The sequence below is a fragment of the Equus przewalskii genome, chromosome 15, assembly GCF_037783145.1.
Source record: "Equus przewalskii isolate Varuska chromosome 15, EquPr2, whole genome shotgun sequence".
In the NCBI taxonomy this organism is placed as follows: Eukaryota; Metazoa; Chordata; class Mammalia; order Perissodactyla; family Equidae; genus Equus; species Equus przewalskii.
This window is the reverse complement of record NC_091845.1, coordinates 63,696,254-63,709,392: the sequence shown is the minus strand read 5'-3', so window position 1 is coordinate 63,709,392 and position 13,139 is coordinate 63,696,254. Positions and strand designations below refer to the sequence as shown.

Here is a 13,139-nt window from a genome sequence, read left to right as displayed (position 1 = left end):
GAACATCATCATCTGTTCAGTCATGCTCTGGTGATAGATTTAGTGGGGTATTTGCTGAGCCTTTGTGTATCTTAACACATTTCAATTTTTCTTTCCCTTGAAACTTTCAGTTAGAGAAGAAAGAAATTGAAAGTTGAATTCACAGATGTGATGACATACCTCTAACCAAGATAGGCTTTAATCAAAGGAAATAGGCAGGAACAGATATTTCTCATTTTTTTCTTTGGTGTTTGGTGGTAGATTTAGGATTTCAATGCATATGAATTTCTCCCCATATTGGGATGATGCACATAAATGTATTTATATTATTAAATGATAATACCAATGTATTTAGTTGTAAGTCTCTTTCCCTCTGGAAAATTTGGTGATATAGTGGGAATTTGGGTTTCTGGTTGTCAAAAGTATTTATTTAGCAATTTTGACTTATTTTGCCATGTATAGTTAATATAAATCTTAGTGATAGAACCAGACTTAGATACAACTAGGGACCTATAAGTGGACAAATGTTAGTATCTTCTAAACTGCATGGAATTCTTTAAATGGTCCTGAGAATAAGAATTAAAGAAGCCACATTGTATTCTTATAAGTTTAGATGAAGTACTATTTTCGTTCGTAAAATAATACAATTTAAAGCAAGTAGGTATTGGGAAGATATTCTTTTTATAATAGTCTCACAAGGCTTATTTGCTTTAGGAAATAGATTGTTAAGTAAAGTTTATCATTCTTATTTCATTGATGGAGCCTGAAATTAAATTTGTTTGAACCATTTTACATGCAAGGTCACTGGTGTATTTGCAAATGTATTTATGATCAGTTTTTCTGCTTTAGTTTTATCTCTGCAACACCAAAACAACTGTGAATTTAGTGAAACAAACTCAGTCTCATTGTTTTTATTTAAGTAATGAAATGATTCAATACAAGTGTTCCACCTGCTCTGCTCCGTGTAGATAGAGCCTCTTCTGTGTAATTCTGAATGACTAGCTAACAGTACTTAGCTCACCATACTTACCCCTGCTAATCTACTTAGTTCCCTTGTGCTGAATAGGGGATTGAGCCAGATGACTAATAATGGTTCCTTCAATGTTAAAATGCTGTGATTTTACACAAGAAACCCTCACAAAAGAACATGAAATTTAAGAACTGTTTTCCTTGATTATATGAATTTCTCTTAAACAAAGGCATTGGGATGGTAAAAATGTAATCAAACCGATGACATAGATTTCTTTCCCAATTTCACTTTTGTCAGCTAGTGTTTGAAAGGAGTCAAAGATTGCTAATATTTTTTTTTCCTGTGCAGATCTGAAAACCATGAGCGAACGCCTCAAGAATAGGTACTACGTGTCTAAGAAATTATTCATGGCAGACTTACAGCGAGTCTTTACCAATTGCAAAGAGTACAACCCCCCTGAGAGTGAATACTACAAATGTGCCAATATCCTGGAGAAATTCTTCTTCAGTAAAATTAAGGAAGCTGGATTAATTGACAAGTGATTTCTTTCCCCTCTGCTTCTTAGAAACTCATCAAGCAGTGTGCCTAAAGCAAGGTGGTTTAGTTTTACAAAGAATTGGACATAATGTATTGAAGATACTTGTAAATGTAATAATTAGCACTTTTGAAAAACAAACAAAAAACCTCCTTTTAGCTTTTCCGAGATGTATTTAAATTGAAGTCATAGAACATTTTTATTTTATGGAATAGATTTTAATCTATTTACTACTATTAATGTAAATTTTCTATGGCATGTCCATTAGCTGAATATTCAATAATAGATGATCAGGGGTTTCCTCAAAACCTGTATGTGAGGAAATTGCACATAGTACCAAGATTTGGGGGAATGCAGAAAATTTTCAGACCGTGAATGTTTCCATTTTTTTCTAATGGAATGTGAGAGTTTATTTTTATTTTATTCTGAAGGACTTTAAGGAAGGAATACATGATAAAAAGCCCGTAAAAGGTGAAATATGTGATATTTGAAGTCTCATTGTAGACTTTTTATATATATTTTTTAAAAACACTCATCTAGATGAGGTGCTTTGAGCAGTTCTGAAAAATGCAGTTCCAGAAAAGCAACTACTTTGATTCCTAAGGAAGAAATTCTAAATAATGCAAACTTTTTAATAAGCATCTGGGTTTTTGATAATTCTGTCTACCTACAACAAACTTGTGAGTGCATAACCACTATTTTAATAATTATTTTCTCTACACAAGTGTGTAATATTATATTTGACTTTGCTTATGCAGGCCATAAGTTCCAAAAGGCAATTTCCTGGCCACAAAGGCATACATTTGAAAACACTTGAGATCGAATCAACGTGCTTTAATAGGAAAACGTGTAATCTATATGTGTATCAAATTTGGTGAATCCTTGTTCTGATAAATGAGGATTTTTTTTCCTGTTCCATGATACACACAACCTCACCAATATGTTTATATGAACATTTTTCCTTTTGCATCTCCAGATTATATTCATTGTCTGAGGTGAATTAATTAAATTACCACCAAGATTTGCTGTCAGTATTTGAACACCTACGCTGGTTTATAGACCCAGGGTAATATCCCACTAAAGCCATCATACAACCTGAGTAACCTGTCTTGGGATTCCAGCTTAGTGCTTGGATTTATTTTCTGATTAACACTACATAGAAAAGTGGGACATCTGCCATCCCAACTCTGGGAGAACCAACTAATGTAAAACAAGTGAAGGCCATCTTGATGGTCTCGACACTAATTTTTATGATACAAATTTATAAACTGATTTTTGTAAAGGACTAGGTTTTAAAAGTGTATTTAACTTGATGTTTTCTATCAGCATAAGTGAATTAAAATGATCATTTAATAGTCATTAAAAACAGTTGCCAGAGATAATCTGCATGAAGGGAAAAAACCTGCAAATGGCTATTAAGTTGGAAGTATTGTTTTTAATATGTAACAGATATTCAGAATGCTCTCACTGAAAAATGCCTCAGCTTTTGTAAGTATAAGAAACCACCTTGAGTGGCATCTAGATTTCTAATGAAGAATGATGATACAGTTTGGATTAAGTATCTTGGACTGGTTTTAAACAGTGCTTTGTACCGGATCTGCCGAAGCATCTGTCCAGCTTGGTATCCTGTGAAAGTCTGTTATTTTCTTGGTAGACATTCTTATAGAGTATTGTCTTTGAAATCAGATTGTCTCTTCTATATTGAAAGCATTTTTATGTTTTCTAATTTAAAAATTAATATTTTCTTATAGATATTGTGCAATAAAGCTGAAGTAGGATGTGTGGTTTTTGCAAATGCTTTAACAGCTGATAAAATTTTACATTTGTAAAATTAATATATTGTACTGGTACAAAAATAGTTTTAAATTATATTTTAAAAAGCTCTCATTTGGGTGGTGTGTTTTCTTCTAGCAGATTATGTTTACCAGGGCAAGTATATAATCTAATGGATGACCATCGACTATGTCCTTAATTCTTAACTCTTAAGCATTTTGTTGAAGATGTTTAGAATTGTTGCATTTGTGGGAAGTTTTATAAAGATTCACGGCCCGTCAGTGAGAGATTTTTTAAGAGGAGAGACACTTACCGTGTCTGTGTCTCTTGAGTGGCCCACTGCATCTTGCCCACTGTTATCATTAAACAAAGAAAAAAAATCCAGCTAAAGAAGAGAGTTTTGGGTTTAGAAATTAAAAGCTTTTTTCTCAGTTTTTCTACTTTGCCTTTGTGAAATAGATAAATGAGGAGAGAGACAGATAAAAATTCAGCTGATTTTTAGACATCTCCCATATGAGTTTCTAATGTTATTGAAAATGCTCACTGTAGGGAAGAATACTGTATCCTGTTGAGGTATCAGAGGACCCACCAATGGGCACCCCTCTTCCTTTCTGAATTCCGAACCAATTGAGAAGTCAAAAGAATAAAGAATATGATGGCCAAAATATCTTTATTAATAATAAAGTGGATATTGGAGAATGTGGCTTATATATCTGTGGAAAATGGTCTTTCTAACACTGAACCCCAGAATGTGATTGACTTGCCAGTTGCCAGTCGCTTTACACCACTGCTGACTTCGCCCTCCAAGGGCAGGGCCTTTACCATTGAGCTTAGTACACAGCCGAGAGCAATGGTGCTCTCTGAAGCAGGCCAACTCCAATGAGGTACAGGTGAGGGAGGAGCAGAAGAACTCAGTCCAGTTCCTTACCCGTACTCATCAATGAGGTGTAAGTCCCTCCAACGGCAAGAATGAGTGAGGGGCAGCGGGAAGCCAGGGGGTGATGGATGTCCTTCTACAGGAGAGTAAACATCTGGAATGGAGAATGTCTCCCTCCCACCCAGCCCCATATATCCATAGTCAAAAATCTCTATAATTTTTTTTGTATTATTATTCATGTATTTAAAAACTGCTTGTATTCTTTAGAAGAAAATAGTGAAAAGAAGACTGAGATTATCATATTACTTGGAAGTAAAATTTATAATTATGGGACCTAAGAAGTAGAAACAGGATCAGAACGAAATATACTATGGGCATGTTAATAGTGTGTCACTCCTTGAAGCTGATATTCTTCAGACCAACCCTCACTGGTTATTTAAAAGAGATTCTCAGAGCTGCACAAGGGCTGGTTACTGATGGCCGCCCTTGGCCTTTTCCATATTGTTCTGAACTCTTCTCTGGCCGTTAACTAGCATTTTCCTTTTGGCAAAGTAAAAACCCCAAAGAATAGAGGGCAGCTATGCTGGAAGATCAAAGGTCATGATGGCTGGAAGTTCTTATTTAAGAAGTAGTAGTTAAGTTGAATTTTTTTTTTTTTTAACTATCTTGAAATGTGTATTTAGATTTCTTGACTATTCAAACATTTTCCTGACAGAAAAAAGGTGTGTGTAGAGGGTGGTGGCTGGGGGCAGGGAGGGTGGTGTCAGCGACTGAAATCAATGCCTCTACTTGAGTCTCAGGCTCTTGCTGGTGGTATTTACTTTCTCCTTTGGGCTCATCAAGTGCTGGTACTATAAAGAATGATGGAGATTGGCAGGGAAAAACTAGCATTAGTAAGGTCCCAGGGAGGTAATGAGATGAAAAATGAACTTAAGGAGGGAAAAAACCAAAACGCAAGTGGAAGAAGAAGGTTTCCAGGTATACTGTGAAGGGTGAGCTTCAACAAAGTAACAGAAGATGTTGAGAGCAGGTAGGAGAACACCCATGAGCATCATGGAAAAGTCCTCTCAGGTAATTTATGTATATTTTTGCTTTCGTTTCTTTGTGGGAGCATCTTTCTTTGTGGAAAAAGAAAGCGAACAATGACAAAGCTGGAGATTTTCTTTGGGTTTATTAAAAATCAGTACAATTTCAACAAAGCAGAGGAAAGCAAGGAGAGCAAAAGTCAACCTTCCTGCTCCCTCTTATTAGTAGGAAGTCTAACACAAGCTTGTCAGAGTTAGTTTAAAAGGTGAGGAACAACATGTGTAATTTGTGTGTGTGTAATTTTCTGAGCTGAACTGAAGCTTAGCAGCTTTAGTTTACCTAGGTTTGACGTTCTTTAAAGAAATCCCTTGGAGAATTTGTTGGAAGCTAAGGACCTTCCCAAAATAATGCGTGTGTTCACACGTGTGCACTTTTTGGATACCACTTCACTTGGTTCTTGGACCCTTCCTAAAACTCATTGGTCTCTGTTCTTTGCTCTCTGTTCACCTCTATTTTCTACAGTTAATAAATGGACATCTAATATCTGCCTAAAAATGTCTAAGAACAGAGACTCTGCCTTTTGTTCTGTCCAACAATGGAATAGGCAAAGGGTTATAAGAAGTCCTTCGTTCGGTTGATGTTGGCTGTTTTAAAGAGTTGAATAGAATACACACTTGGTTCATACTAAGTTTGTGATCAAACTCTAATTAAAATCTTTTTTCCACAGAGTGCTATTAAGTAATGTGCAACACTGCTCCTGCTGCTCAACACTCCCCAACACACTTGTCCCGTTGTAGCGTCGTGCACAACTCAACATCCCTTTTATATTTTTTAACATTTAAAAAAATTGAAGTATAATTAACAATATAGTAAAATGCACAGATCTTTGGTGTTCTGTTTCATGACTTTTGACAATTGTATGCACTAATGTAATCACTACCCTAAAGAAGACAGAATATTTCCATCACCCTAGGAAAGTTCCCTCCTGCCACTTTCCAGTCAGTTCCCACCCCATCTCTAGGCAACCACTTCTGATTTCTATTACCATGGATTAGTTTTGTCTGTCCTTTGATTTCGTATAAATGGAATCATACAGTATGTACTCTTTTGGGTCTGGTTCATCCATGTTGTAGCATATATCAGTAGTTCATTCCTTTTTATCGCTGAGTAGTGTTCTTTTGGTGAAATACGCCACAATTTGTCCACTCATCTTTAGTGGACATTTGGGTAGTTTTCAGTTTTTACAATAAGGCTGCTATAAACATTCTTGTACAGGTCTTTTTGTAAACATATGCTTTCATTTCTCTTGTGTAAATACCTAAGAGTAGAATCATTAGGTTACAGAGTAAATGTGGGCTTAATTTTATAGGAAATTTCTTCTGCATTTATTTGTGCTAACCTCTGAAATTCTTGATTCCAGTTGCAGTATTCACTGTTGTCTGTTCTTCTAGGTTTTGCATTTATAAATTTGATAATGTTTTCTCATATCCCTGTTATATAAAAATATTAAACAAGATGGAGGAGAGGATGCAACTTTTCATTAGGATGTTAGATACCAACCTCCAAGATGCCAGAGATCAAAACTCCTTGGGTGTGATCACGCAGCAGTGTGTGAACCTACTTAACAATCCTCGTCCAGGCCACATATCTCCGTCTTTTTAATAAATACCAAACTGGAATGAATTTTAGATACCTCTCTGTTTTGTTTTTTACTTTGTTACATGTATCTTCTTGCACAAATGCTACTTTCTGACAGCCTTTATGGATGAAACACACGTATAGTTCTGTGGAAGCCAATTCACCATCCATGTCTATGCCCTCACTAGACAGACACCTTTTCACTCAAAGCTGTGGTGAAGATTGTTTAAATAATGTACGGGAAGATCCTTTGAAATATGAAACATTATATACGTTTTTAAGTTAATACTATAAATTTACAAATTTAGAAAGGCTTTTTACCTAAAACTATTTTCAAATATTGTTAATATACTATGAACATTTTTTTTATCTACACTGGCACTAAGTGGGTTTGAACTAGCAGATAGAATTTAATGCAGCTAGTCCATCTGGGGATGCTACCTGGATACATATAATCAAGTAATTTCCTTACCCAGGAGTCTACCACATATCAAGCACTGACTATGTGTCTTCTGAGTATTTTACACATGTTAACTCATTGAGTCCTGGCAACAATTTAATGAAAACACTGAGATACAGAGAAACAATTTTCCTAAGAAGTCAAACGCAAGGACTCTTGATCCAGAGTCAGTATTCTTAAACACTCTGCAATGCCATCTTTACATCTAAAGAGTAATTGTCCTAGTTTGTTGCAGTGTGAGTATCTGGATATTAAAGGCTGCAACTGTAGTTCCAGTTTCTTTTACATTCTTTGCTATTCACTACGAATTCTTATCTCATTCCACATTTATTGAGCATCTCCTATGTATAAAATGTAAGGATACAAAGATGCGTTTCCAACTTTTAAGACTAAAATCTATTACTGGAGAAGAAATGTGACAAGGTAACTTCTGTGAATTTAGAAGTGAGAGATTGATGTGAGGTTGGGGTGAAGGTTGATGATGTGTTATAGGGATCAGGTGGGATAGAGTCAAGAGACACCTTGCTAAGGAGCCTGGGTTTGTTTTCGGTTTTGAATTATAATTGACGTATAGTACTATTAGCCAGGGCTTTAAAAGTAGGCCCACGAGAGCTCTTGAGACTTAGAGTGTGTGTAGGTACCAAATGTTCAAAGTTGCAACATTTTCATGGGGAGGTCAGACGTTGAACAAGCAATTACTTGTCAAGAGTGCTACAAGGGAAGGTCGAGTACAGTGGTGGCACCAGTGGTGGCTTCAATTAACATATAAGTTAATTGAAAAGATAACCGTTAAGCAAATATAGCTTCAAGATAAGTTTCCCTGGCACTCCCTTGTTCCCTCCCCCAACCTCAAAAAATCACCACCACAGGGCCCTGTCTATAGGTAAATTCTGGTGCTTCCATTAGTAAAGTGCTATGAGACTATAAAAAGGATGGCAAAGGGACCGGGCTGGTGGTGTGGTAGTTAAGTTCGCACACTCTGGTTTGGTGGCAGGGTGTTTGCCAGTTCGGATCCAAGGCGTGGATCTATGGCACTATTCATCAAACAATGCTGTGGCGGCATCCCACATACAGAATAGAGGAAGACTGGCACAGATGTTAGCTCAGCAACAATCTTCCTCAAGCAAAAACAGGAAGATTGGCAACAGTTGTTAGCTCAGGGCCAATCTTCCTCACAAAAAAAAAGAAAAAGTATGGCACAATCTGGTAAGTGGGTTCTTAGGGAAAGCTTCTCAGAGGAATTGACTTTTAAGCTGTTTGCTGAAAGATGAATGGGCATTGACTAGGCGTGCCCATTGGAGGATGGCAGGCAGAGACAACACAGGCTGGGAAATCCCTGAGGCAGTAAAGAATCAAAGAACTGAGAGAATCCAATAGGAAGGGAGCAAAGAGGAGTGGTGTGAGATGGTATAGGGCCATAATAGGCCATATTAAGAATACGGGATATTACTTTAAGGGAAATAGGAAATGGCTGTTAAACTTGATCAAGTTTTGTGATTTTAAAAAAACATCTTGGCAATGGATTGTAGACTTTTGGTTACACAATATCAAAGAATAAGATAAGTTAAAAACTGCCCCCTAAATACATCTGGAAATGCTGGATAAAATGCAATAAATGTAAGGACATAGCTGAGTTTACAAGGAAGAAAAGGCAATCTCAAAGTGACATAACCAACAGGAAATTAAAAAAACAGAGGAGTCAACAAGGGTCCTGATTCTTTGGTTACTCTGGGAAAGCTGCTCTCTCTGTCATTAAGGGGCTTAGATGTTAATATGTCTATAGATTCAGTGAAACAGGCTATTACCACCCCCAGCCCACACAGACACAGATAAAGCCAGAATCTATAAAGGTCTGCATATGTTAGTAAAAGCATGGACTAAAAAGTCTCCTAAGAATTTGAAGCCCTTGGACTGGACCTCAACCAGGTTTGGGCTTCAGGTTTACATTTTCTACATGATTGATTCCTAAACAAACCCCCAAATGTAGTATAAAATAAAAATTGGTTCTTAGGCGGATGATATCTCCAGGGCTCCTGGTAGAAGCAAGCACAAAACCAGTCTGCTGGGATGTTTCCACCACCTAGTTCACAAACTTCCCTCAGAAGAAAAAGTAAGTCCCATGAAGGATGAGCTCACAAAAAATTAGGAAATGTGAGCAAACAAATCATTGTCAAAAGTCTACTGACACAGCAAAAAGTCAGGTTTAGACACCTAGAGTGCGAAAACACAATGATACCCTGAAAGAAAATAGGTGGTTATAATTGTTAAAAATAGAGAACAAAACATTAAGTGATGGGTTCAATAGGCTATGATATAGTCAAGGATAGAACCAGTATAGTGGAATATAGAACTGATGAAATAATACAGACGGAGCACAGCTAAAGAGATGGGAAACATGAAAAAGGAGTTAAGAGAGGATAGACTGTAAACAACGCAAATTGCATTAGGGCAGAATATTTGTTTTGCTCACTGAAGTATCCCAAAAGCCCAGAACAGTGCCTGGCACAGTTGGTGCTGGATATTAGTGAAATCGAAGTCCAATAATTATCAGAAGTTGCATAAGGATAGAATGAGGAAAAGGCAATATTCAACAAATGAAGAATTTCGTTACAATCAATAAAAGGCATGAATATTTATAACCAGTTGAGTCCCAGGCAGGATAAATTACTGACTTTCACTTCTGCCCATGAAGGCATAACTACTATGGCATGACCGGCTGTGAGAAAATTGGACTTAATATATTAATCAACTGTTTTCAGAAATTGGGCAATAGGTATCACAGGCTCCTTCCTAGAAAGAAGGAAGATAAGTAGAATGAGCCCAATGTTCATACCACATTTCTTCCCAAGGCAGTTTCAGAATTGTGGCAAAGGAGAAGGAATCCAAATAGAGTCCAGCACTATCACTGGTTGAGGAGACAGAGATTGAGGTTTCAAGGAAGTTAGAATTTGCTAGCAGAGCATTGGAGAGGAAGGAGTTATGCAGAGCAATAGCTACAGAATTCTGCTGAGGGGTCCCTGAGTCTTAGCTGGATGCTAATCTGCACATCTGTGGGTGACATTTCATGAACCCAGGGAAAGAACACCTGCAGAGTAAACAACAATCAGAGGGAATGGTAAGCAGAACAACTCTCAGAGGTTACACAGGGCTGGGAATCATTCATGCGCCCAGGAGCTGAGTGGACAGACCTTGTTGATTACACAGGACACTCAGTGGAGACCTTAGATGCTTCACATCTTAGTACTGGGGTTAAATGAGACCTAGAGTAAAAGCTACCCTAGACGTACCCCCAAAAGCCTAACACCAAGCCTAAAAAGGATCAAGCTCATCTCCAAGTAACTTAATTGCCCAACAAAACAAACTTCACAGCTCTTTAAAGGAATATGACAAAATAGTTTATAAAAATGTTACATTCCCAGTGTACTGTATCCAATTAAAAAATTACAAGATATATGAATCAGAAAAGTGTGACACATAACTAAAAGAAAAATTGACCAATAAAAACCAATCCAGAAATGAGAGAGAATGGAAGTAGTAGACAAGGATGTTAAAAGTTTTTATAGGGCCAGCTCCATGGCTGAGTGGTTAAGTTTGCGCGCTCTGCTCTGGCGGCCCAGGGTTCGGATACGGGGCACAGACGTGGCACCGCTCATCAGGCCATGTTGAGGCGGTGTCCCACATCCCACAACTAGAAGGACCTGCAGCTAAGATATACAACTATGTACGGGGGGGTTTGGGGAGATAAAGCAGAAAAAAAAAAAGTTTTTATAAACATTATACATATGCTCAAAGATTTAAAAAACACAAGTATGGGGAAAATAGAACATATATTTATATAAAAAGAACCAGATGGAGTTTCTAGAAGTGCAAAAATACAATATCTTACAAAAATTTACTGGATAGGATCAATGAAAGTTTTGATAAAGCAGAAGAAAATATAAGTAAACTTGAAGATAGAACAATAGAAGCTATCCAAAATGAAGCATAGAGGGAGAAAAAGGCTAAAAGTCACAAATGATATTAGAAATTACCTTAAACTGAATGAAAGTGAAAAGACAACATATCAAAATTTGTGGGATGCAGCTAATATGGTACTTAAGGGAAAAATTATAGCATTAAAATACTCATATTAAAACGAGAGGTCTCAATTCAGCCTACCTTAAGAAGGTAGAAAAAGAGCAAATTAAACCCCTTAGTAGAAGGAAGCATACGGAAAAGTACAAATCAATGAAACAGGAAATGAACAGAAAAGAGCTAAACCAATGAAATTAGTAACCAATTCTTTGAACAGTTGATAAACTTCTAGGTGGACTGAACTAGAAAAAAGAGAAAGCACGAATTACCAACATCAGGAATGAAAGAGAGGACATAACTAGAGATCTTATATGCAAGATGGTAAAGAGATAAGGGAATATTATAAACATCATGCCAATATATTTGATAACTTAGATGAAATGAACAAATACCTTGTGTGACAAAAATTAGCAAAACTGGCTAAAGAAGAAATATGAAACCTAAATATCTCTATATCAATTAAAGACACTGAAATCACAATGAAAAATTTTTCTTCAAAGAAAACTCAAGGCACAGATGGCTTCACTAGTCTGTCAAACATTTAAGGAAAAAATACTATCAATCCTATACACACTCTTTCAGAAAACACAGGTGGGAAGATTTCTGAACTCATTTTATGAGGCCAGTATTATTAGCTTGATAGCAAAGCCAGAAAAATATATTACAAGAAAACTATAGACCAATGACCCTCACAAACAGAGATGCAAAGATCTTTAACAAAACATTAGCAAATGGAATTCAGCAAAATATAAAAAGAATAGATCATGACCAAGTAGGGTTCATCCCATTAACTCAAGGTTGGCTTAACATTGGAAATCCATTAACATAATTAACTATATGAACAGAATAAAGGAGAAAAAAAAAGTTTATCTCAATATGCAGATAAAGCATTTGAGAAAATTCAACACCCACTCATGATCTAAAAGAAAAAGAAAAACCTCCCAGCAAACAAAGAATAAAAGGAAATTTACTCGATATGATAAAGGTTATTAATAAAAACCTACAGCCAACATCAATGTGATGCTGAAAGACCAAATGCTTCCAAGGTGGAGATCAAGGCAAAGATGTCTGCTGTCATCGCTTCTATTCAACATTACAGCAGAGGTTCTAGTCAGGGCAATAAAGCAAGGAAAAGCATACAAGTCAGAAAGGCAGAAGTGAACTGTATTTGTAGACTATAAGATCCTGTACGTAACCATATTCTAAGGAATATCAGAAAGGTACTAGAACTAGTGAGTGAATTTAGCAAGGTCTGTGTTTGAAAATCAGTTGCATTTCTCTGAACTAGCAGCAAACAAGTGAAAATGAATTTTAAAAATACATTTACAATAGATCAAGAATATAAAGTGCTCTGGATAAATTAACAAAATATGAGCAAAAATTAGACTGACAAATCTTCTCAACAGCAAAATCAAGACCATAAGAAAATTAAATGCTAGGGGAAGTAATTGTCAACCTATACTCAATAATCAAGAGTGAGGGCAAAATTAAATTCATTTTTAGAAAAAAGACTGAGAATGTGACTCTTATCAAATTGACTATAAAAGATATACTTCAGAAACTTGGACTTTGGAAAGTCAGGCATACAAGTTAAGCCATTTAAGGATAACCACTTAACAAAAACTGGAAATAAAGACAACTCCATCAATCTAGTGATTAACAGTAAAAAAGAAAAAAGAGAAAAAGGCAGAGTAGATAGCACAAAAATACTTGCTAAAAATAAATCAAATTAGGGGCCGGCCCAGTAGTGTAGTGGTTAAGTTCAGGCACTCCGCTTTGGCAGCTCAGACTTTGCAGGTTCCCGGAC

The 13,139-nt window shown here is 36.4% G+C and overlaps 1 protein-coding gene across 4 annotated transcripts in view; it reads left to right on the top strand.

The window, feature by feature from the left end:
• The window catches only part of KAT2B (lysine acetyltransferase 2B), a 94,123-nt gene extending 90,752 nt beyond the window's left edge, over nucleotides 1–3,371 (top strand). For all 4 annotated transcript variants that reach the window (XM_070577502.1, XM_070577501.1, XM_070577504.1 and 1 more), the window contains one exon: nucleotides 1,298–3,371. In XM_070577502.1, coding sequence (XP_070433603.1) covers nucleotides 1,298–1,303 — 6 coding nt within the window. In that variant the 3' untranslated portion in view covers nucleotides 1,304–3,371. The remainder of the gene's footprint in view (nucleotides 1–1,297) is intronic.
• The last annotated feature ends 9,768 nt before the right edge of the window (nucleotides 3,372–13,139 follow it).